The sequence below is a fragment of the Sphaerodactylus townsendi genome, linkage group LG04, assembly GCF_021028975.2.
Source record: "Sphaerodactylus townsendi isolate TG3544 linkage group LG04, MPM_Stown_v2.3, whole genome shotgun sequence".
Taxonomy (NCBI): domain Eukaryota; kingdom Metazoa; phylum Chordata; class Lepidosauria; order Squamata; family Sphaerodactylidae; genus Sphaerodactylus; species Sphaerodactylus townsendi.
Genome location: NC_059428.1, coordinates 28,602,690 through 28,628,495, shown reverse-complemented (window position 1 = coordinate 28,628,495; position 25,806 = coordinate 28,602,690). Strand labels below are relative to the sequence as shown.

The 25,806-nt window shown below is 41.0% G+C and overlaps 2 protein-coding genes across 3 annotated transcripts in view; one reads left to right on the top strand and one right to left on the bottom strand.

The window, feature by feature from the left end:
• ZDHHC20 (zinc finger DHHC-type palmitoyltransferase 20) overlaps positions 1-19,284 on the top strand; it is a 52,365-nt gene extending 33,081 nt beyond the window's left edge. Inside the window, exons 6-13 of the mRNA XM_048494039.1 lie at positions 323-443; positions 3,367-3,402; positions 5,126-5,258; positions 6,257-6,383; positions 8,631-8,720; positions 11,276-11,391; positions 11,860-11,940; positions 13,813-19,284. Coding sequence (XP_048349996.1) covers positions 323-443; positions 3,367-3,402; positions 5,126-5,258; positions 6,257-6,383; positions 8,631-8,720; positions 11,276-11,391; positions 11,860-11,897 — 661 coding nt within the window. The 3' untranslated portion in view covers positions 11,898-11,940; positions 13,813-19,284. The remainder of the gene's footprint in view (positions 1-322; positions 444-3,366; positions 3,403-5,125; positions 5,259-6,256; positions 6,384-8,630; positions 8,721-11,275; positions 11,392-11,859; positions 11,941-13,812) is intronic.
• An 824-nt stretch (positions 19,285-20,108) lies between these two features.
• Positions 20,109-25,737, bottom strand: MRPL57 (mitochondrial ribosomal protein L57). 2 transcript variants are annotated; one of them, XM_048493765.1, is made up of 3 exons: positions 25,677-25,737; positions 24,052-24,230; positions 20,109-21,483 (listed from the first exon to the last, which is right to left on the bottom strand). In XM_048493765.1, the coding sequence occupies exon 3, from the start codon at positions 21,479-21,481 to the stop codon at positions 21,167-21,169; it is 315 nt and encodes a 104-aa protein (XP_048349722.1). In that variant the 5' UTR covers positions 21,482-21,483; positions 24,052-24,230; positions 25,677-25,737; the 3' UTR covers positions 20,109-21,166. The 2 variants fall into 2 exon arrangements, with proteins under 2 accessions (XP_048349722.1, XP_048349723.1); XM_048493766.1 differs by having other exon boundaries at positions 25,572-25,682.
• Between the last annotated feature and the right edge of the window lie 69 nt (positions 25,738-25,806).

Below are 25,806 nucleotides of genomic sequence, written 5' to 3'. Positions count from 1 at the left end.
GGGGTTATTCTGTTGACAAAATGGCAGTGCAAATTACTCAAGGTCATCCCCATTCCCTGGAACACCCCTGGCCATGTCAGTGGTCCTGGGCGACTGTGGAGGCTTCCAGGTTGGGCACCACGGAGCTGGGTAATTTGCCCTTCTGCTGGTGGAATGGGCACTCATGCCAGTGCAGGGGTGTGTTAGCTGCAGAGGGGGATTCCTCCTCCCCTCTGGATTGAGCTGCCCGTATAATCTGAAAAGCCCAACTTTATGCTCTCTTTATGTGTAAAAGAAAATGAAATGTATTTGACTCAGTCATGTTTCTTTTTTTTCCCCCTAGGGTGAATAACTGTGTGGGATTTTCTAACTACAAGTTTTTCCTCCTGTTTTTATTTTACTCCCTCCTGTATTGTCTGTTTGTTGCTGCTACAGTTCTGCAGTATTTCATAAAGTTTTGGACAGTAAGTCTTTTTGAATTAGATCATCATAATGTCTGTCTGTCTAATAAAAACGTCTAGATTTTTCATTCATTTTCCACATCAGCTGATCCTAGTTAATTGGTTTTAAAGGGTTAGCTGTTCAATAAAATATAATTTTTTAATAATTTATGGTTATATGAACACTGAAAGTGACTGACACTCTTGGAAAAATTATCTCTTTCAAATCCCGTTTCATATATTGCCCCTCTATGCCTCTTTTGAAAAAGCACAATATGTTTGAATGATGTTTCTATTTGAAAAATGTCAGTGTTGTCGACTTATTTCAAAAGAGTCTGTTTTCATGATCTTAGCTTGCTGTTATTGAGCCACAGAATTCACTTAGGTTGTAGTAAATCGATTTTGAAAGAATATTTGACAAATTAGGATGTGAACGTTTATGCCACGCTGAGCCAATAATCTCTTGAGTGCTAGATGCTACATACTTATACTATGCTTCTGAAAAGAGCTGGCTAACCATCCACACAACAGGAGAAATCCCCTTTATCAATGCGAGAGCTTGTAACATTTAAAAAATATCTAGTTTCAAATAGCAATTTAATTGATTGCTCAGTTAGGAAAGGCAGTTGTCTTTGACCCGATTTGAGTATGTACATTTGATTTCTTAGGATGTAGACTGATTTGTTCTTATTTATTCCTCTGTGAGATTGGTTAAGCAAAAAAAAAGAGAGTCACTTTTATGCATTTGGGTTTTTGACTGAACCAGAATATAAACTTGAGTGATACATTTTCCAAATTCAACATTCTAGCTTCTCCACTACTCTTGTGTACTGTATTAACAAATGTCCAGGGAATATTTTTTCTGAACGTTCCTTTCTTTGGGAATGTTAACTTTATTGAGTAGGAGGAAATGTTGCCTCTGATTCAGGTGGGTGACTTAATTTCACTGCAGTAGTCTTTTGTGCTTCCCAAACTTTCAGCGTTATTTGGGTGCACCTGAGGGGGGGGAGAAACTTCCTGTGTTTCCAGAGGGGATCCATATAAAGTGTGATCTCATATCACAGGACTTTTTTGCATGTATGCATCTGATATGCCATAGCATGGATTGTACTCCACTTTTATGCATGAACTGTCTGGAAAGTGTTGCAGGTGTATCACTGGGTCTAATTCTTTCATATAGCATCTTTCCCATTTTGATTGTTCCGGCATTTGATCTTAGCCAATAAGATCATACATCAAAGGTTTGAGTACTGCTGTTTTCCTGAGAAACCTGCTAAAGCCTCCAGGCTGATTTTTCACAATTTGATGACTGTTGTTTTAAAATGGGGAGGGGAGTTTGGCCTCTTTTCATAAGATTTATCTAGGCATGTGGTAGCCCACCTGTTCTCCTGTGCTGGGGCCATCTTTCCTGCTGGTGTCAGCAGATCTTCCTTTTAAACTGAATTCTGGTGGTCTGTTTCATACAACTATCAAGAAAACTTTTTCACAAATTGGTGCTCTATATAATTATGGAGGTGTTCCTGAAGGTAGTTCAGGAGGATCTTCAAACTGGCTGACCCTCCATGTGAATGATGAGAACTGCACAGTGGGCTCCCCAGGTACGCCAAAATGTACACACTTTGGCTCCTTCCGCACAACCAGAATAATGCACTTTCAAACTGCTTTCAGTGCTCTTTGAAGCTGTGCGGAATAGCAAAATCCACTTACAAACAGTTGTGAAAGTGGTTTGAAAACGCATTATTCTGCGTGTGCGGAAGAGCCTTTGTAAATTACTTTCCATTCAATACTATTAAATAAACTAGCCCACCCCACTCCAAGGTACTGAAAATGTTGTGGAAGAGACAGGTTGTTAAGAGCAGTTGATATCTAAAGGGGAAAAAGATATCTAAAGGGGGAAAAGACCCTGAGAACTTAGAAAATCCTGTAAGGCGAAATCTTGAAAAGAGGCAGTTTGCCGTTGCCTACCTGGGTGTAGCAACCCTACATGTCACTTGTGGTCTCCTGTCTATGTGCTAACCACGGCTGATCCTGCTTTGCTTCTCAGATCTGATGAGGGCCATCCAGTCTAGGGTAGGAAATGCCTATTTAGGATTAAGTCCTTCCATTTATCAGATATATGATCAATAATGCCTTTGCCCAAAAAAGTGCTGAAATTGAGTGCATGATTTCTGAAAGTTACATGTTTTTGAAAAGGGCACTGTTACCCATCATTAAAATTCATATAAATCTGCTCTGTAAAGCATGAGGAGATGCAGTAGGAATTTTGAGGCATCTCAAGAGCCAGTGAGCAATTTGGATTAATATTTTATACTAAAGTTCGACATTCTGCAAAAACTAGTTTCAGGGTAATATTGCTCATCCAGATGTTCCTGTCTCTGCCATCAAAAGACTCTAATTTATAACTGAGTAACAAAACTAGCATCATTATAGACCAGGGGTGTCCAACTCTGGTCCTCCAGATGTTCACGGACTACAGTTCCCATTAGCCCCTGCCAGCAAGGCCAATCAGCCTCTGCCAGCATGATCAATGGCTGTGCTGGCAGGGAATAATGAGAATTGTAGTCTATGAACATCTGGAGGGCCAGAGTTAGGCACCCCTGTTGTAGACTTTTGGAGGCTTCTTATATTTGCACTCAACAGACAAATGGCTTTAGCGGTTCTTCAAATAAGGTATATTAGAGCAGTCTCTTCATTTTAATGGCACATCCTGAATCCTCACCTTTAAAATGAATGGCCATTTACTTTGACTTCATTAGGCAAGCACAAGATCATCTTTACATATTCATTCAGTGAATGCAGAATAAACCTCCTTGCCATTGGAATGCTACACGTTTTCTTATCTTGTGCGCACACAAGCCATTAATTTTCTAACAGCGTTTTTACTGTTTCTAAACATTGGCATTGAAGGGATATAGCTGTTTAATAAATTGTCTTTATTTGCATAAAGCTTTGCCGCAGGAAATCTGCTGAGAATTGTCCAAAGGTAAAAACTCAGTATTGATGCAATTTGAGCTGAAATCTGTTTCAGTGTGCTTTATTTTTTATATTTATTTCTCAGAGCGAGTCACAAAGTGATCATAATAAAAGGAAACTTATAATCCTTCGTCTCATCTGTAATCTTTGGGGAAATGATGTCTGTTTATTTGAAAGTTTATTGTTGAGAGGCTAGGGATAAGGAAGAAACCAGTGGTGATAAGCTTATTGGCTGAGTTAAGAGAAAACAAAACAGTTCATAGACCCATTCCCCATGGGCCATAAAGACTGGTGTGTGGCTAGTAAAAATGCCATTATGGGGGAGAACTTCACACAGCTGCTACTGCTGGAGCACAGCTGCAGCGGCGCTTCCCCCACACAACGGCGTTGTCATGTCTCACTAGTTGTGCGAGTCTTTTGGAAAACACCGGCTTCCACCCAGTGCCAAACAAACAGTTCTGGGTGGAAACTGGCATTTTCCCCGCACCACTACAGGTCCCCTCGTCCCGGCTGCTGGCGCTCTGTGGAGGCTAGGGGACATGCTCCTGGCCTCCAACCCTGGAGGCGTCGCCATGGCCATGGGGGCGTGTCCCTTGGCCTCTCCAGTGCAACAGGCAGCCAGGAAACAAGGTAAGAAAGGATCTTCGCCGGCAAGCCCATGCGAACGCAATCCTGTGGGGCACTGGGGCCATTTGCAGGGTACTGTGCAAACAGCCCTGGGAGGTGCACCAGCGTCACCCAGCAGGCTTCATGTAGAGGAGCAAGGAAACAAATCTGTTCACCAGGTAAAGAGCCTGCTGCTCATGTGCGGGGAATCAAACCCAGTTCTCCAGATTAGAGTCCGCTGGCTCTCCTGTGTTGTATATAGTTATGAGAAAGAGGGAGGAATTGGATTTTAACAACATACTTCATTGATGTCATCTCTGTGACCAAATCTTTTCCCCAACAATCATTCCTGGGGTGAAGGAAAATTTAGCCCTTTCTTTGTAACTAAAGTAATTTTAGGGAGTTAGCTTTGAATTGAGTTTCCTCTGTATTCATTTCCCCCTCTGATGGTCAATGTATAACGGTCAGGAAAGAAAGAAGTTAAAGAATAGTCCTTTGTTCTCCGTTTTTCCTCCTGCCCCCTTCCAATTACTTGGGGTTTTCCTGTTTGTAGCAATGACTTTTCATTTAGGTCTAGCTTGTCATTCTGTCTCTTAATATTGGCCTGTCATGCTGTCCTTGAAAATAGAGAGTGTTTGTCCTTGGCATGTGACAGTGAAAATTATATAGGGAAAATGAAGATTACCCTTATTAGAAAAGCTTGTATCTACAGCAGGAGCGGCTATCTATGTGTTTATCTGATCTTCTTTTAACACCATGTACTGTAATGTAGTACTCTACAAATTACATTTTCTGGAAGGTGTGTGCCTGACATTCTTGTGCTTTTGAATTTTAGAATTTAGAATTTCTTTTCTATACTGCTCACAGATTTCAGAAGTATTTAACAAAGGATATGAATTCTCTTTAAGGTTATGCTTTCGCAGGAAATATTAAATTCTGACTAACGACGTTGGTTACATACGGTTAAAATAAAGACGTTTCTGCTAAATGTATAGCAATTCGAATATAGTGGTGTGTGGTTTTGCTCAGAGGAGGAAAGTAGCATTTGAACAGAAGTTTGATCTTTTGATTTATTTTAGATTTAGATTTTAAGAGATTTAACTTTTTTTTTAACTTCTCCTTCCTAGAATGAATTGCTAGACACACGTGCAAAATTCCACGTTCTCTTCCTTTTCTTCGTGGCTGCCATGTTTTTCATCAGCATACTGTCACTTTTTAGCTATCACTGCTGGCTGGTTGGCAAAAACAGATCAACAATAGGTCAGTAAATACCAGGAAGCAGATGTTGCTGTGAGTCGGTGGTCTCTAAGCAGTGACTTAAAATGCCTATCAGATCATAACAGCTTGGATCAACTTATTCTTTTCAGAGGTCCCCCAGTTTGTAAACACAGTTTTTTTCAGTTATTTTAAAAAGTTTTAAAATATGCCTGGTGGGCCACTGCGAGTAGCAGAGAGCTGGACTAGATGGACTCTGGTCTGATCCGGCTGGCTTGTTCTTATGTTCTTATGTGCTCTTTTGTTTGGGGTTTTTTGGTAGAGCAAGAGGTTTTGCATAAAGTTGCATGCAATATAAGGTTATTCACCCAGCAATACCTCACCATTTGCAAAGTGTGTGTGTGTTCTCTCTCTCACGCCCCCCTCAACTGAGCAGAATGTATTCCCAAACTGCCACACTAACATTTAGAGTTTTAATGTATTTTTTTAAAAGAAAAATAAAACAAGTTGTTTCCTCTGGTATCAAAGTTACACTGCCTCCCCAGAACCAGGTTTGCACATACCTTCATTTTGATTGTAGGTTTCTCCAGCTTTTGAAGGTGGTTTAGTGCTAGCAGTACTGTGCGGGATAGAGGGCAACTTGCTCGAAAATTGTTGCTTGTCTCACTCCTTAAACAAATTGTTCGGCCGTGTTTTGTTTCTGGGAATGTGCAGATTTTTTAAAAAATCATTGATGAGTTATCATCTGGTATTGGAGGCCGGTTAGGACTTTCTTATAGAGAACATTTTTTTCAGATTGCTTTATGCAAGGCCTGTTCCTTTAGAAACCATCACAAAACAGTTCATGGAGAAAAAAATGCCTATAAATATAGTATTGTTACTTAACTGGGATAATTAATAACTATTGGTGTTAGGATCATTCTTTCTTGTCCTCAACCGCTACTGGTCTGCAAGCAGTGATAAATTTGCATGGTTTAGTTTGTTGCACATATATTCTTGAACATTCTTAGTTTGTTTATCTTTTCTGTGTGTGTGTGATACAGAAGCTTTCCGGGCGCCCATGTTTCGAAATGGACCAGATAAAAATGGCTTCTCTCTTGGATGCAGTAAAAACCTGAAAGAGGTTTTTGGAGATGAAAAAAAGTATTGGTTGTTGCCTATTTTTACAAGGTATTCTTATTTCAATTATGTTTTTCTCACCTTCAAAAAATGTTGGCAGAGTAAAACCTAGAGATTTACAACTGAACAGCATCATCCTAAATAGAAGAGAGGAAATATAAGAATTTTACAAAATTTCATAGGGCATTTACAATTTTAAATATCTTCTGATTTTAAATTGTGTGGCCTCTAAACACTAATCTTAAATGGTTTCCTTTCTGTTTAGAACTGCATGGATACATGACTGTTTTCTTAAAATGCTGCTTCTACACATAATGGAGCAGAGAATATGCTGATTATACCATGTTTCCCCGAATATAAGACAGTGTCTTATATTAATTTTTGCTCCCAAAGATGCGCTATGTCTTATTTTCAGGGGATGTCTTATATTTCTGTATTCTGTTCGTCAGGCATGTTTCCAAACAAAAACTTTGCTACGTCTTACTTTTGGGGGATGCCTTATATTTCGCACTTCAGCAAAACCTCTACTACGTCTTATTTTCCGGGGATGTCTTATATTCGGGGAAACAGGGTATCCTTTGGTATAGGACTGTTGCTCGGCAAACACTCATTCTGAGATATATTTAAACTATCACTTATGCAGACCCCACTCCCTCTTGTTTCCTGTTTACACTTATAATTCCTCTTGTGAACACATGAAGCTGCCTTACACTGAGACGGTTCATTGGTCTTTCGAGGTTGCTATTGTCTCCTCTGACTGGGAGTGGCTTTCCAGGGTCTTAGCTAAAGATCTTTCATATCACCCACTGCCTGATCTGTGTACTTGGAGGTGCTGGGGAGTGAACCTGGGACTCTGTGTATTCAGAAGTTTACTATGAAGAGGTATTCAGAAGTTTACTATGAATCATAGAAGTCAGCAGTTCACTTAATCAAGTGTAATTTCTTTGCAGTAGCATTAATTGAATAGTGGGCAGTGACGTACCTAGGCAAACTGGAGCCCTGGGCAAAACCTGAGTTTGATTCCACCCCCACCCCCCCCCATGGGCACCCACCTTCCCCCACCGTGACCAAACAATGATTTTTTCCTCCAGGTCTTTGAACCATCACATTATAGAACATGCCCCAACTCACAAATCTGAACACAGCAATGGGCCATGCCATACAGCAGAAATATTTTTTTTGAAAACAATTTCAAAATGTTTTCAAAATGTTTTATTACAGCTATGAAAACATTTATGGTGTTGCATCCAGTCCCCCCAATTGGAAACAGCGTCACTTTCAGTGTTATTTAAACTGGGGACCCCAGATTCTCCCTTTAAGGTAGATTTAAAAGGAGAATCTGGGCTCCCTAATTTAAACAAGTGATGCTGGAATCCACCCCCAAACAGCCCTGGGCAACTGCCCACTTTGCCCAATGGGAGGAACGCCTCTGATAGTAGGTGAAGGTAGATGTAGCCTCCTCTGCAAGCACCAGGTCAGTACTGACCCATGGGGGTGACATCACATCATGACGTTTACTAGGCAGATCGTGTTTTCAGGGTGGTTTGCCATTACCTTCCCCAGTCATCTACACTTTACCCCCAGCAAGCTAGGTACTCATTTTACTGACCTCAGAAGGACAGAAGCCATGAGCCAGCTACAAGAAACCAGCTTCCCTTGGGGTCGAACTGTGGGTGTGAGCAGAACTTTGACTGCACTTCTGCAGCTTATCACTCTGCACCACAGGGCTCTTAAGTGAATAGTAGTAGCTTTTAAAAAATGCTTTAGAAATAAGAGAAATCATGAAGACTTTGGAGCCAAACAGTCTGCATGCAGTTAACTGATAAAATTGCAAAAGCCTGCAATCCAGGCAGTCTGAAGATTTGAAACACAACATTGCCCAGTTCCAAGTTTATTACTCATTATAACATCCATTAATGTTATGTGTGCATCAAAATCTTTAAAGATGAGATTCAATTTTTCATGTCTGAGGGCAAACAATTATTGTGTTGCCAAAGTAAAGTAGTATGTATGGCTTCCAGATTGTTTGTCATAACGGTATCCAAAGTACATGTAATATAAAAGGAAATGGTACATTTTAATTTGCAGCGCATGCTTCAATGCTGCAAAAATTAAATGTTTAATACACTTTTTTATGCACTACCAGCAGGGTGAAATGCTATCTGTTTGCACTGATCCAATTGAATGTGTTAGTTCTTCCCTCCTTTCAAAGCACTCAGGTCTTTTTAAAACCCAGTGCATTTAATAACATTAATATTAATTATATATGAACTGCTTCTTATTTATTTTATCCTGCAGTTTAGGAGATGGCAGTAACTTTCCGACGCGCCTAGTAAATATGGATCCAGAGCAGATTACTGTCTCAAGCCAAAATGAACCTGCCAAAAGGTATTTTTACTTGGCTCTTAGTTTAATTCATCTCACTTCACCATTTCAGTGATGCAGAGAAAAACATATTTTGAAGACCACTCTACAATTCGTAAAGTTGGCCAGAATAGTCAAACCCGCATCAAACTCCTCTTTTTCTCAATCCCGCAGTCCCCTTTTTGATTCTACTCCTCCTTTCCCTGCTATGACTTCGAACGTGTGGTCTTACCAGAGCCTTTATTTATGTATTTAGAATATTCCTGTGCCCCCTCTTCAGAGTCTTGCTTGAGGTGGTTTATCATTAAAAGCCGTAGTATTAAGAATAGAGCCATTAAAAAGCATAAAAACTGCTCATAAAACAGAAACAGACCATTAAAAACCCCTAATTAGAAGTTTGGGTTAAAAAAAGATGTGTTTTGGCTGGGTGCCTAAAAGAAAGTCAAGCAGGCACATTGTGAGCCCCAATGGAGAGGGCATTCCAAAGGCAAGGTGTCAACACAGAAAGTGTACTGTCTCTTGTTGCCACCCGCTTCACCTCTGATGGCAGGTACGCAGAGATTAGGGCTTGAGAGTCGCATCTTATCTGGTAGGCTGTACAGTATGCTTCTTTCTTTAGCTCTGCCCCTGCCCTCACAATCTGTTCATCATTTCCTACCTGACTTCAAATGGATCTCTCTCAGTTCGTTCCCCTCATTTCTTTATCGATGCGATGCGTCGTGGCATCAGACCACTTCAGCCAACCAGTACCAGAGGCTTCACATACATTTGATTTTGTGTGAGCTTATTACATGTGGGAACTGAATGGAATCTAGCTGGCATATTAGCAATAATTACCTCTTTATAGAGCAAGAGCAAAAACTAAGATATTGAATTGCTCTAGGATGGATATAAAAATACATTAAGGGACTAGGAGACTATCCCCCAAGTTATTTTAGCTTTTTAATTTTTCTGGTGGGAAAGATTGAAAAACTAATAAAGCATGTGTTCTAAAGCCTCTGGGGAAGCCAGGAAACCTGACTAAAAAACTGGGTCTAATCATTATCAACTGTTTAGAAAACAGAACGTGGAAAGGGAGTAATGTGATCCATTGGATGTGCCGTGTGACTTGGAAAGAGAAAATCTGAGTTACATAAATGCCTGCACAGAATTGTAAACGTTAAAATTGTTGCGTATGTATTTTATACACCAACTTTTCCCTCCCAGTGGAGATCCAAAGCAGATTATAATGCTCTCCTTTCTCCTTTTTTTCCCTCACAACAACCCTCTGAAGTAGGTTAGGCAGAGGGTATGTGACTGGCTCAAGTTCACTCAGGAAGTTTCAGTGGCATTCAGACCTGGGTCTCCCAGATACTGGTTCAGCATTCTAAGCACTGCAGCACACTGGCTCTCTCAGCCTGACATTGGAATCATCGTCGTTCTCTGCTCAAGTGATGAATGGCCTTTTTGTTGATGACACTTTTTGGGAAACTGCCAGGGAACAAGGTTGGCCAATGTTAACAGCTGCAGTAAGTGCAGTTCATCTACACTAGGCTAATGCACTGAGATGAGTGTTAAGCAGTCGATCAATACTAAATATACTAGCTCACCCCAAGCTTTTTAGATAATCTGGTGTGCTAGCCTTTGAAGCTGTTGAAGACTCTCCCACACTTTGGCTGCAGAAGAAAAGCGAATTCTTTAGCTGGAGGCAAAATGATATTTCTCCTGCAATTCAGAGGTGGTGATATGAGCCCCATGCAAGTTGGAACACATACTGAAGCATTCTTGCCCTCCCTGTGTTGGCGCTGTCTTTCGAAATGAGGTATTGATTGTAGGTTGCACAGGATTCTGCCATTTTTCTGTATCTTGCAACTTCTTGCTATGCAGTTTGACCCAACGCTTCCATTCAGTCTTGTTTTTAGAACTAGCCGGAGTTAGGAAGTGAGCTTGATTATCTTGGTCTCTTGATGGGATAAGAGAATGACTTAAGGATATGTCTCCGAAGAAGATGCAGGTGAAAACCTGTCAGGACAAAATGTTTTACCTGTGTTGACATTCAGGATATTTTGGTTCTAAATTACCTTCCTTCTGGCCTCTATCTTCCAGAGGCTGTAAAAATTTCATTTAAAAAAAGCATGGTACCCTCGTAAGAACTTATATTGTCCCCTGTCCATTGGCATCAACCTACTTTGACGAACATTAATGGAAACTATTTTGTCAGAAATAAAACTGAAAAAGAAACATCACATGGTTTGTATGTTTGGTCGGATTTGCAGCAAAAGCTCAGCTAGCCCACTGTATTTTAAAGGGCTTGATTTTTCTGAGACAAGTCTTTTTTCCCCTTCTTCTTGACCTGTCCAAACCAAATGGGTCATCTTTCCGACTCCCAGTTCTGGCCAATTAATTTCTTGCTTATCCCTCTTGTTTCTGTTCTGGTAATTCAAGTTGTCTTGTGTGCCCATGAAAGAGGCTAGGAATGTGATCCATAATATTCCATATGCAGTTTCTTCCAAACTGTAGGTTGTTTGTTAAAGAAAGATCTGAAGGGTGAACCACTATTGTGGTAGAATCCAACCTCTGACAGTACTTCTGCTTTTCAGCCCTGGCCCCAGTCAACCATTTCCTACTAGACCACTCAGCGAATCCCAAAATCGATTGCTTGCCAGTGAAAACCAGTGGCCAGAAGTCAGCTTGGAAGACGAAAATGTTAAACCAGGTATTGCATGTTAACTGATTAAAATATTTTGTTAGGAAAAAATGCCAACAAGCCGCCCTTTTCGCTAAACCAATTTGATTGAATCCTATCTTGTGTTTTCCCCTTGCACAAGACATAGAACAAAGTATATTTCAGCAATCCTTTCTCCTGATAACGACCTCCTTCAGTCATATCTCATCGCACCTCCAAATCTGACTGTAAAAACTGCATCAAATACTGGTCCAAATTGAAAAATCTCTACTTGATCTTGCACAAACAGAACTACATTCAATACAACTTCTCTTCCAGTATCACACTATATGGCATCCAACTCAGTGTTCTGATTTTATTTTTAATTCTTTTAAAGATTTAGACAGAAGAAAATGTTTATCTGTTAAAAAGTAATGTCAGCAGAGAACCCAGGTTTTTTTCACTCTTCTGTCACCCAACTTGTGCCTTTATGTTTTCCTTTTTTGTATTTTGGTGTAGATGTTAAAAAGCATATTATAGTTACATTGGAAAGCTGATCCTGGCTTCCATGTTCAACCTTCCTAAGAAGAGGAAAAAATGGTAAGATATATAAAATAATTTCTACTCAAAAATAATAATTCATCTTGGTCTGATAAATAAATAAAAATTTTAGGTAAAAAATACATTATAGAACATGACTAATCTATAAAGGAAGGCAAGAATATTGCAGCCCAGAGAAAGTTGAACTCTACCTTTATTCTTCTTCGACAAGTGGAGTTCCAACTTATCTCCAGGGTGAACTTGGGCTTGGATGAATGAGCCTGGGGGTCCCACCCTCTTCCCCTCATACACCACATTCTGTCCCTTCCTGTTTCCCAGTGTCACGGTTTGCCATTACATCTGAACCAGCTAAAGCAGGTTTCAAAATCAGAATTGCAAGCCATGGTGCATTCCTGTTGCATGAGTCAAGTGCGGCCCATAGTTGTCCTGTTCTGAGAAAAAGAGAGAATTAATGCTTGGGAGTGGGAGGAGGAGAAGTCAACAGGCAGGCAACCCAAGGCTCAGTCATGTCACACCAAACCAAAGGTTAGCGTTGCCTGTGAACCAGGCTGCTGTCTGCTTCCTCCGTAGTGTACATGGCTTAATTTAATGTGGACTGAGGCATGGGACTTCCTTTAGTGCTGGAATCAAGTACTAGCAATGGAGCTGTCACGTAAGCAGATTCCAAGCAGGAGGGATTAAACTCCAGCAAGGAACATTCAGGAAGACAAGACTGAATTGTTCTGAAATGGAAAACACAGAGCGTAAATGGCTCCCGTCTGGATAAAAATTAAGTTTCTAATACAATTGCTAGCTTGCTAGATTAAGGCCACCTTCACACATGCAGAATAATGCACTTTCAATCCACTTTCAGTGCACTTTGCAGCTCGATTTTACTGTGCGGAATAGCAAAATCCACTTGTTAAAGTGGATTGAAAGTGCATTATTCTGCATGCGAAGAAGGAAGAAGAGTTGGAAAAGAGTTGGATTTATATCCCTCCCTTTCTCTCCTATAGGAGACTCCTATAGGAGACTCTCCTATGAACTCCTTTCCCTTCCCCCCTCACAACAAACACCCTGTGAGGTGGGTGGGGCTTAGAGAGCTCAGAAGATCTGTGACTAGCCCAAGGTCACCCAGCTGGCGTGTACAAGCTAATATGAATTCCCCAGATAAGCCTCCACAGCTCAGGCGGCAATGCGGGGAATCAAACCCAGTTCCTCCAGATTAGAGTACACCTGCTCTTAACCACTATGCCACTGCTGCTCCTTAGTGTTGTCTACTCTGGAGCCTTAGCATTGTCTACTCTGATTTGCAGATCTCCATGGTCTCAAGTGGAGGTCTTTCACATCGCCTACTTCCTGATCCTTAAATTGGAGATGTCAGGAATTGAACCTAGGACACTGATGGTGAACCTTTTAGAGACCGAATGCCAGAGGTGGAGCAAGGGGAAACTGTGCCTGGGGAACATGTGCGCCCTGCGCCCCTGCCACACCCTGTCCGCCATGTCACGCCCTGGGACACCCCCACCATGCACCCGGAACACCCTAGCCATGCCCCCATAGGGGCGCGCGCCAGGTCCATCACGCAGCCCCGCCACCCCAACCCCCTTGGTGCTTCTGAGTGCCCAAACTGGGGCGATGGCGTTTGTGCCCACAGAGAGGGCTCTGAGTGCCCCCTCTGGCATGCGTGCCATAGGTTCACCACCACTGACCTCGGACGACTATTCTGCATGTGCAGAAGGGGCCTGAGGCTGCATGGGTGGAAAGCAGTTGATTGCACAGAAGGATGCATTTTCTGCAGCCCTTCCTTCATGGACAGCAGGTCAAATAAAGATGCGTAGATTTGCATGCAACATAAGTAGCTTTTTCCTGTTTCTGTGTATATTCATCCAGTATTACATTTAAACTAACTTTAATTTTTCTTCCCAATAGGTTTCTACATTTGTGCTTGGATATTACTTAATTTTGTAGGGAAGACACTGATATATCAATGGAACAGCGCAAGCATGTTGACAGGATATGAAAAATGAAATCCTTGTACGGTGCATAATGGATGCTCATGAGCACTACTGCAGAGCAGGAAGTATGACTGATGCCTTAAGACTCTTATTGTGCATTTCGCAACACGGACAAGCCGCTGCCCAAGGGCCCTGAAAGGGTGCGCAAGACTCAAAATGCAGAAACTATGCATTCCAGCTGCATTGCAATGGAGGGGACTAATTCTGCAAAAAAACATGCGAGCGATGGTGCTGTGCCAGTGATATGCCGAAGTTATTTTCATAGCGCTAGTAGTGGGGGAAGTAGGTCTGGTATACCAATTTTCATAGCACTAGTAGTGAGGGAAGTAGGTCTGGTATACCAATATGGAACATGGCCATTAAAACTGCACTCTGCAACTATGGGTGATTCAACGACCACCTGGTAGACCAATGGCCTGGTACGGTTTCACTACCCTTCACTACCATTATCAGATAATCAGAAGAACTGGTCAGCAGCACTAAGGAGCCTAATGAATATCCTGGCTTTTTAGTCCATTGTGATATTGAAGTTCTTTTCCGTCTGACTTCCTCTTTTGCAATATAATACAAAATCAAATGAGCAAAGTTAATCAGTTGCTTGTTTGAGGATTTAGGCCCCCTGTCAGTCTGAAGAATCAGTTTCCTCGGTTTTCATTTGTCTTTTTAAAAAAGGCAATATTTTAATTTCTTCACTGTTTGGTCGAAGCCATGTAATTCACTAACCCTGTATAGGCATGTTTACCTGAATATTTTTACTAGGTCTTTCTTGCTGGTAGTCCTAAAATACATATCTCCATCTAAAGCCAGTAGGTAGCATGTACTTAGATTTCTTTCAGGCCAAGTCCCAAGACACACACTTATTTCATTTAAGGGAAGAAGCATGTTTATAGTGTCTGATGTCAAGATGGATTCCCCCAAGGATTGAGTATTACTCAAATGTGGTAGGAAAGGGAAGAAACGGGATTATCTCATACTTGAATACGGCTAGTTTATTTCCCAAGAATCTAAGGCCACCAGCCTTTCCCACAATCTCATCGATTCTAGGTTCTGCCTTTGGGTGCAAATCCTTATCTGAGCAAGTAATATAATATAATGGGAATGTAATTGTGACAATAAGTTCACTAAGGGCACTGAGAGATGGAAGCATGGCTGGCAAGGGGAAGAGAGAGATTTTCAGATACTTATCCAGCTGACCTAACTCGACCACTCCATAGAGCTCATGATTTAATTTTAAAATGGACAAAATTCGGTTTTAAATCTAACAAGATAGCTTATTTAATCTCTGTGAACCCACAACCACCAAAAGCCAAACCAAATAGGAAAGTCACACCAATTTACCAAATGGAATGTTTGGAACTTTTGTTTTGCATATTCTCATCCTAAGATTTTGTTTTTTTTCCAATAAAGGTGCTTCTTGGTTAATCTTAAAGATCAAAAGATAATAGGAAAGGGCAGCAGTCCTTTAAGTAAGGCAGCTTAGCTCAAAATTATGATGTGACTTGTGTCTGGAAAGCTACAGGGAACTAGTGTAGATACTGAAGTGTTAGTTTAACATGCTCACAACGAGTGATAGATTTAGGAGTATGTCAAGGCCTTCATCTTTGAGACGTCCGTGTTCTACCTCTACCTCCCCTGCACCTTCCAGAGTTGCGAGCCCTGTAGGCTATTTGGTTTTAGCTTCCTTTTTTCAATATTTTGCTGTTTCTGTATCAGATAAATCTAGAAAGAAAAGAACTTACTTTCTTTTATCTAACTGCAACGTTTGTACACATACCAAAATGCATTAAAAGGCATTGCAGTGATGTAGATGAGAAAGGTACTCACAAAAAAGGAGGCTCAAAAAGAAGTTTTAGCATGCTGTTCCTTTAGGACCCTCAGAGCCTAATGAACCGCAGTGCCTCAGTCAGGCCAAAAAGTGAGGGAATCTAGATTGGGGGGCCACTGATAGGCCTCAGTCTGAATATCCAAGTGTCATAAACAGTAACAAGCAGAGACATTATTGATCTCTGCCATAAGCTGTGTTTTGCTTGACTATCCCAGCTATTTTCTGTTACTGTCCTTAGCAATTTTGCTAGAGAGCAGCTTGGCAGCTTTGAAACCTAACCTCGCAATAATGTAAGAATGATCCTTCCAATGAATTCCTTGTCATATACTATCAAAAGCCAACATGGTAATGCACCTGAGTCTACAAAAACAAGTCACAGTCATGTAGCACCTTCATGTTCACAAATTTATTGTAGTGTTAAGTTTTTGTGAGCCGGCTGTTTCCTGAAAGGCTGTGGCCCGAATTATTTTTCTGCACCAGACTAGCTGTCCCTCTACATTTGTAAAAACAAATTAGCTATCCAGCAACGTTTTCCATTATACATTTCTCCAACCAGATCCTGCCCTAATGTTTTCAATTTTCCTTCAAACTGGCATAATTACACAGTGGAAGACGCTTAACAGCCCATCCCTAAACTGCAGTAAATCAGTATGTCTAGATACCCAGTCATCTTAAGCCAATACGATTTAGTCATTAAAATCAGCACTAAATTGACTTGGCATATATGCCACTTCTTGAGCGACTTCTCATTTATGATAAACATTCACTTCAGCACATGGTTTAGCTTACAACGAATTACTTACACCTCAGCCAGAAGTTGTAAGACTTGAAGTATATCATCCAGAATATGAATGCAGAAGGCATCTTTTCCTTCCCACAGAGCTGTGGCATTCCAGTCTGCTTTCTTCCCAAAGAAGGGGTGAGACCCCCTGTGCTCTTACACATGGCAGTGGTGCTCCCAAACTGGTATACTGGCTTTTCAGTGGCATCAGCACCTCATCCCATCTTGATCTGTACCTTTTGCCCCCGATTATACGGCTATTTGAAGCACTATAAAATAATAGTTTAAATAGTATTCAAAGCTGCTTTGGTATCAACAGAAACATAAAATAGGATTTAAATCGGGAAGGTAAAATCCTGGTAACATGAATCGCTTTGTGTGTAATTATTTTGTTTTTATGAACCCATGAGAAAGGTAAATCGGGCTCCCTTTTGAAATCTTAACCAATGTAGCATGTAGAAATTTATATGAAATACCATCTTTGCAGATGGTAAAATAGCATTATTTCGCTGTTCAACTGTTTGTAAAATGAGCGAACTGAAACAGTGTCTGCTGTTTTTGCAATCTGTTCACTTTGAATCAAACCAGGCATGATGCAAGAAATCCATTATTAAGCTTCCCCCTATTTTTAACAGACACTTAAGTCCACACAAGTGCTTTGAAGATAGTTGTCAGTGTGAGTGGTTTAACCCTTTCCTCCCATGCCTCTGAAATAATTGATGAATGGGCTGTTTTCAGTGCTGATACTAACATCTGTCCTGTTGCTCAGGTACTGGGATTTGACCGCATTCCCTGGACAAAATGACCAGTGCTTTGACTTAACTGCAACCAGGAGAGCTCTTGGTGTCCCATAAGGAACTTGCTGGTGCTTCTCTAATTCATGAGAGAATGGAAAGGTGATGGGGCTACTGCTGATTTCTTATGTCCTATCACGCTTGCAGAATCCTCTTGTGCCAATTGGGAGTTGTAACAGAAGGTCTGCCTCTGACATGTGGTAGGATGGAGCTGTCCTGCTCTGCCCTCCTTAGAATGTCTCAGCCTTGTTCTTCAAGGGAATAAGATGGGACTAAGTGAATCTCCAGAGCCAAAGTATGCATTTATGGGTTGTGCTTGTCGGCCAATAGGTCATCTATGGCAAATTTCTTTTTATAGCATCACATTGTTATATATGCAGATAGAAACAGAATGTGAGGGTAACAGGGTTGTGACGTGTACATAGGATTAAACGCCCATGTGCACTTTTATGAATATTAGGTGTCCAGATTATCCGAATTATGCATTCATCTTTTTTCAGCCTTGTTGGGGTCACTGGAAGGTACAGTGTCAATGTACTGCAGTCCTTAAACCACTATAAAAGATCCTATTAACCACTGGTGAAATTACCAAACTATCTATATATTGGATGAGCAGTTAATTAATGCAAGAACATCTTACCAGTCAAACTAAATGATACCAAAGAGTAGAGTCTAAAGTTTCATTATACTGAAATGTATGTTTACATGTTTCACTTCAATGCTTTACCTTCAGAGCATTTTTCTAGTGAACGAGGCTACCATCCAGAGCACTTTGAGCATCAGTGTTTGGAAAACAGTCTGTTGTACGAACACTTTCAATGTTAATAAATATTTTTGGGATGCCTCTAGAAATCCTCCTCACTTCAGTTATTGTTGAACTCTATTTCTGTTGAAAGTACTGAGTCAGTCAAATGCCCAAGAGGCTTTTGGATGAGATGCCAGCCATAATGCACTAAGTGAAGTTAAATCACAGCTACCTAAAAATACCTCCTCTGCATCAATCTAGATGTCCAGTTTATTTCCCAGATATTACATTACTTGAATCTTGTATGTAGTAAGAATCTGCTCATGTTTACAAAATTATTGATGAGTTTCAGATCGTTCCGCAAACAGTGAGGTAAATGTACAGTAATCTGGAAAAATGTTAAGACATTGTCAGGATCTTCCTTTTCTTGACAACCAAAGACCTAATAACCCATATGTTTGATATGGTTTACATTATGTTGTGATTCTGGGATCATATCAAGACTGGTCTCTAGTTAGTGGTTTAAGGATTTCAGCCTCTACCTCAGTCCTGAATTTTTTTACTCGGAAGTCCATGCAGCTGACTTTCAAGTAGATGTTTAAGGATTGCAAGTGTAGCAAATAGATAATTGATGTCTACTTTTTCATCACTTCCCCCAGTGTAAATCCCATGGCCATAGAAGGAACAACCCTGGTTTAATCTCTGGAATTGCTTCAACCTGAGTGTTTACCAGTGCTAACGTCAAATGCAATATGGTGCATTTCTCATAAGATGTCTGAAAGTATTTTATTTAATTAACAGTATCTCAATTGTAAAATTGCAAGTATTCAAATTTAAATTGTGAAATCAGAGAATACTTAATGTGAACAACATCATTTTATGTTGCCTGTAGGAATATTCCTATGCACAAAAACATTGCAATTAATGGTTTAATACTTCAAAGTGACTTTTTAAATGGGCTTTTATAAATACACAAGTACACAGATCACTTTGCCTGAAACTTTCTTATTGTTAACTGTACCTTGTAATATCTTCATGTATGTTTTCCAGCAATGTAATAATTTTAGATCATGTTGAATATTTTGTAAATCAATGGGCAGTTTCCATTCATATCTCAATTGTAACTCATGATCAAGGGGAAAATGCCTAATCTTTAAGCCCTTCTTTGCCAAAGTGGTGATACATTCATGGATTATGACACAATGAATGCAAAATAAACGAAATAAATACCTTGAAAATAAGTTGCTAGTTGCAGTATATTTCTCAACACTGGAAAGGGGGAAAGATAACAAACGAAGGGATAATTGAAATAGCATGATGGGGAACTATAGGTTAATGGGAAATCACACAAATAATTATTTTAAAATTTGAAATCCTGTGGTCTGTAAGTCCGACTTAAATAAATAGCAACAGCCAGAAGGACATGACAGAGCTGACAACTGGAGTGGATCTGTAGGATCCAATTCCATGAGTGGTGTAAACAGAATATTTGGGGGGGGGGTGGCACTTTTTAGAAGAAGAGTTGGATTTATATCCCCTTTCTCTCCTCTAGGAGACACAAAGGGGCTTACAAACTCTTTACCCTTCCCTCCTTACAATAAACACCCTGTGAGGGGGGAAGGGTGGAGCTGAGAGAGCTCAGAAGAACTGTGAATACCCAAGGTCACCCAGCTGGCATGAGTTGGAGTGCACAGGCTAATCTGAATTCCCCAGATAAGCCTCCACAGCTCAAGCAGCAGAGCGGGGAATCAAACCCAGTTCCTCCAGATTAGAGTACACCTGCTCTAAACCACTACGCTGGTAATATACCACTGGTATATATATTTAGGTGATCCTTGCAACTCTCTGCCATTCATTTTAACTAGTAGACACCCAATACAAGCACTTCACAAATCTTAATCAATCTACAAATGTGATGCAAGCTAACAACAGGTTTGAAAACATAGATGATTATATAAAAATAGGTCCAGCAATGACTGGCAGCTACAATATCAAAAGCAAGCACTGCTTCCAGAATATACCAGACTGTGAAGATGTAAGTGATGTTATTTATCCCCAACAGAACTAAAGCTGTGACTTCTCATTTTATTGCCTTTTAATACTTCCCTCACTGTCAATGATTAGAGTACAAAATATTTGGTGCAGGGATCTTTCTTTAAAAAACAACAGCGAAACACACTGAACAATAGTGATAATAGGGTATATATATTTTAAATGTTGTAATGCTCCTGATACCTTGCATGTAGGCGGAATACTGAACTATGTGAGCCAGTGGCAACAAGCTTACGCAGTTTTTCAGTACAAAACTAAGCGTGCCTGCCAAGGAGAAAAACCTGCAACCAGAAATAAGGTATACAGACATTTAAGACTTGACTATCAGGTCAGAGCGAATACAATTTATGAAAGATTCAACTTGGAACGACCATCCCAATCAAAATATTTTTAAATCACTTCTTTTATTCAGCAGTTTGAAGACCTCAGAATAAGATAACCTGCCTAACGTTTTCCAGTAACCTCTATTCCTACTCACTCCAACTCCTGCCACGTGTGACCCAAACTCACATGCATGTGTATAGTCGTACTTCCCTGTTCTGTGGATATTAAAGGTTTCGGCTAGCTTGTGCAAATGCTTTGCAGGGGACAAACGACTTCACCCTGGAATGTGAAGGGGAAAAAAGAATGATGCCAAAAAGGTGGAGGCAACATTACATCTTAACCTACCGCTACAGGGTTTTTAGAGCTCACCTGCTTTATGCAGTCTCAACTTTGTTGTTCAGAGCATGCCAACCCAACTAGCTCAGCTGCTCTAAACAACAATGCTATTTTGTGCCAAAAAAAATCTAGTCAAGACCTTTTGTTTTTAATGCACAGGACTTTAGAATGCTCGGGCCTAAGCTTTGAAGCATTTCCGTGGGAGAATGTCACTAAGCATATTACTAAACCTACGGAAGGTAAAAATGCATAATTTAACAGTGTTCCGACAATGCTGATTAAATCAGAGACTTGAAATTGAAGAATGTATTTGTCAACAAACATTACTATCGCTGATTACTGCCTCTAGTCATGGATGTGAACAGTCAGGTGATCAGAGAACAAAGTTAAATAAAGCACATGAGCTGATATTTAAGAGCTTTCCCATTTCTTGGTCACGTTAAGATGATTTAAGTGTTCTGTGGCGTATCTGTGCTCAGGAAAATTAGATCGTGATGCAGCTATCATTGCTTGCTTGCTTGCCTGCCTACGTTCCTCATTATGCCGATGCTCCTGCTCTCGTGTCATGTAGGGCCGGCTCAGCCAATATTCGTTTTCAGCTTCTATTTCCAACCGTTTAATCATTCTGTTCTTCATGCCCTCAGTAACCACCCTTGGCCGCTGGTGTTTACCAATCCACTGTCTCCCAGGAATTCTCTTTCGAAGTAGTGCCACAGTCAGAAACATTCCTTTGAAAGTAAAAAGTTAAATTTGATTAGCAGAAAATCAGCAACAAGTAAATATTCTTTCAATTAGCAGCTCAAGTGCAAAGAGATGCAATAACAGCACTGGTTGGGATTAATTAGAAAATGCATCTTCTAGCTATTAACTAGCATGCTGTTATGTCCCTGTCAGGGAATTTAGCAAGTACATCTATACAGGGCAGAGCGAACATTCTTTAGTAAAAAGACAAAAGATTTACATGATCTGAAGAGAAACCAGAGTATTGGCAGAGCTAACTGTCTTTCAACAATGGGCAGGCACCCTGTCCTGTGTTCTCGGTGAACCGCAGAGAACTTGATGGAGCATATAGCGTTCTCTCACTGTCAGCTAGCTTTGCAGAATCAGCATGTCAAAGGAAGTACCTCTTCTCACTCCATGCCAGACAATGCAGCTCCTTCTCACTATTTTCTTATTCCTTAGCAGATGCATACTGCAACTACATTCTCACTGTGATGGTGATTCTGTGTCTGAACTGACCACTTTAGCCTGCAAACAGGGGATCACATGGCTGAATGCCTACAAAAATACCACTCCATAGGCAATTAGATGTTGCAAGAAAAATTCTGCTTAATTTTCTCTTTGCTACATATGTGGAAGAATTTGTGTATGTGAAAAAAAGGAAAGCCAGTATGGTGCAGTGATTAGTCTATCCCAGTGGTGGCGAACCTATGGCACGGATGCCAGAGGTGGCACTCAGAATCCTCTCTGTGGGCACGTGCACACAGAGCTCATCATGTGGGAGGGCAGAAAATCCCACACACACACACACACATCTAGGCTGATCTGGGCTGCTGGGCACTCCGTGCGCACACCACAGCGAGCAGGAAGGACTCGGGGGGTGGGCCTGGTGCCTGTGCTCAAGTGGGGGGGGGGGGCAGAGACAGAGGAGGCGGAGATGCTATAGAGGTTTAGAGCGGCATGCGTGGGATTTACTGGAGGCTACAACAGGCTGGCCCCTGCTTGAGGGAGTGGGGCAGAGGCAGAGGGGTGGGGCGCAGGCGGAGGCACTGGAGCAGCACAGGGCAGAGTGGCGGGTGCACGAAGGACCTGCTGGAGGCTGGAGCAGGCTGGCTGCTGCTGCTTGAAGGGTTGAACAAACAAAATTTGTGCCTTTCCAAACACCAGGGAAACTCTCAGACCCAAGTTTTTTGCCAATCACCTGGGCAGATCAAGCCTAGGGAGGAGGAACCGAAATGATTTTGGGAATTTTTTAAAAGCACCCCAAAGTCTTTGCTAGAACTGCTTTTATTTTTCTGTTCCTGTTGCATTTTTGTGGGAAGTCAAGTGCTGTGATGACATGTGAAGGAAAAACCACAAACCAGTTGGCTGCTTCACCAATTTAGCATTCCTGAAGTTATCCCACCCCTCGCACAGAATTCTTGCTTAGGATTGCCTTCCTTTACTACCTTCTTACTTCTGTTTTGTAGTGAGGGGTGTTATTGGGTTTTGGAAAGCAAAAGTTTTACTTCCCTCTTCCCCCACACCCCTCCCCCTTCCCCTGCCAGGCCCCCAGTATGAAAACAGTGTAATTATTTCAGGGAGATTATTAGCATTAAACCTAAGTTTTGCGGAATTTTTTTTATGTAGCCCTGTTAAGCACTGTTAAACCCCACTGATTTTCATGGGAAGAACTAAAGCATGATCCTTTACTGGGGAGTAAGCTTGGTTGCTGGCAATGGGGCTTGCTTTTGAGTAAACCCTCCTAGGGTTGTGATTCATCCATTTGAAGTGTTGTATGGTTGCTTCAAAGCAAAGCCACCCACTACCACCAAACTTACTCCTGAGTAACGTGCGCCTCGGAGCCAACCGTTTTTTCTAAACTAAAACCTCAATATTCAGGTTAAATTGCTGTATTGTTACTTTGCGATAAATAAGTGGGTTTTGGTTTGCAGTTTGGGCACTTGGTCTCGAAAAGGTTCGCCATCACTGGTCTATCAGGCCAGGATCTGGGAGACCTGGGTTTGAATTCTTACATCTCCCATGGAAGCTTGCTGGTTGAATCCAGAACCAGTGTTCCCATCTCAGTAAAAATTAGCCTGGTGCTAACTGTAGCAGATACATCTCTCTAAGGAGCTGATCGAATATAAGCGAAAGAAAGACTAACCCAAAATTTACTTTAAAAGAAGGTTTTCAACGCATCTCTTATGTAGGAAAACGTAACTATTTCATAAAAATTATTTCATAAAAAACTATTTCATTTAAAAAAACAGTAGTTTCAGTATGCTATGCGACAAGAAGGGAAAACTTAATGCACGTGTATACTTTCCCCTGATGGGAAAACAATGTCTGTAAAGAGATAGGGGTTTCAACCTGAAATCCATATTACAATCTAGCCACAAATCTGGAGTATTAGGAGAATTATCTTATGAGGTTAAGACACCGGTAGGACATGCATTTCTTTCAGAATCTAGTAGTTTGCTGTTTTGTTATTTATTCTGAATTTTGGAAACAAGACAGGCTAAGCAGAAACTATAAGCAGCAGCTGTATTCTTGTCTATACAAGTGTAAATTCCACTGTATTTGGTGATACTTACTTTTGGCCTAAATAAATCTAGAATCAAGTTGCACAATCCACACTACTGGCACTGAGATAGGCTGAGCTAATTTCTTATCCCTTCAGTAGGGCTGGCTGAGTCCTTCCTAGGCCAAAGCCTCTGAACAAACCCACAGTTCAGCAGTACTTCTTGGCATAAGTTTGTTTTGGCTTGAGGACCTAGGATAAAAAAAATTAATACATAGAGGTCAAAATTCAATACACTGAAGTTCTTTAATCTCACTGATTCAACAGTCTTTAGTCAGTTGGATGGGGATCAGAGTGTTCAATTTCAATAAATAATACCTGGGGGGAGAGGGGCTTCAAGCTTATGTGAAGATATGCAGAATTGTATATTATTTATGTATTTGATTTATAACCCACAACCTCTCCTGAAGGAGTCTGTTATTCCAATATTTCACATATGTAACAAAGAACACCTTTTATAACACACCCGTTCTCTCAACAGCATTACACGTTACAAAAAGCATTATGCTCCCACCTCAACTATACTGCACATTTTTAATCTACAACAGCCTGCCCTGCACCACCTTCTATGACAGTTTTCCTTTGACACGTACAACTGTTTACTTTTACGGCGGATCTGGTTAAACTGCTTATAGATTGTAGTATTTCTCACACAAAACAACATTTCCTAAGGGAGGGTGGTGGATGGAAAAAAGCAAATTAACTAGAGAAGCTATTTACCATCGACACATACGAGAAAATAGTGGCAACAGTAAGATCAAGCAGTAAGAAAAAGGTAGATCCTTGGTGCAGTGATGACATCCCCAGCTGAGTATCTGAATGTAGTTGAAAAAACTAAACGGATTACTGATACCACTGCAACAAGTGAGAACTAGGATGATACAGTAGTTGCATAGTGGGTTAAGATACTGCAGATCCCCATTCAAATCCTTCTTCTGCCAGCGAACTTGCTGGCGATCTTGCAGCAGCTACTTTCTCACAACAGGGGTTGTTGGGAGGACGAAATAGTAGAAAAGTCAACATATACAGCTCATTGGAGGAAGGTCAAGACACAAGGGTCTTATTAGCTCAATAAATACTACACTCGCAAGACTGGGCTCTGATCCACTTTTACTGAAGTCCTTTGGCCATACTGCTCAACGTAGATCATGACTTTTAAAACAACCGGGTTTTTTTTTTTTACTAGCTGTTCCTGCACGGTTAATTTTGCATCCCCACATTCTATCCTCACAACCACCCTGCGAGGTAGGTCAAGGTAACAGTGAGTGGTTCGAAAACTCTACAATGGATAAACGAGGGGTGGTGTTGAACTAAAGATCCCTCGGTGATAGGAAACATTTTAAGGATTACATCATATTATGTTAGTTATTCTTTTTTTGTACTTTTAATGGACCAAGAGAATTTTAATAAGAAATATGAACGAAGTCACATAAGGCTGAGCCTATATAGCCCGTTGCCTATACAAAAGCTGCACGCAGCATTAGGGGAAAGCTACACTCCCCCCTGCCATTTCTTCGTCATAGAGAGCACTACCATAAGGGAAGCCGAGAAAGAGATCCAGATGCTTCCCGGTTTTTCCTCCGTTATCTAACCCAGATCTCAAACGCGTCACTCTCCGAATCCCCCCAAAGGTCTTACCACGTTCCCACCAGCAACCTTGCCGGACTCAAGATGGCGCGAGAATCCCCCCCCCCATCCGCCGCTATCGCGAGACCACGCGCGAGAGGATGGAGTGACCAACCAGGGTCTTGCTTTGTCGAGCGATTCG

What these genes read in the sequence shown, in the direction of transcription:
- MRPL57 (XM_048493765.1), bottom strand. Translation starts at nt 21,481, where the DNA reads ATGTTTCTGACTGTGGCACTACTTCGAAAGAGAATTCCTGGGAGACAG.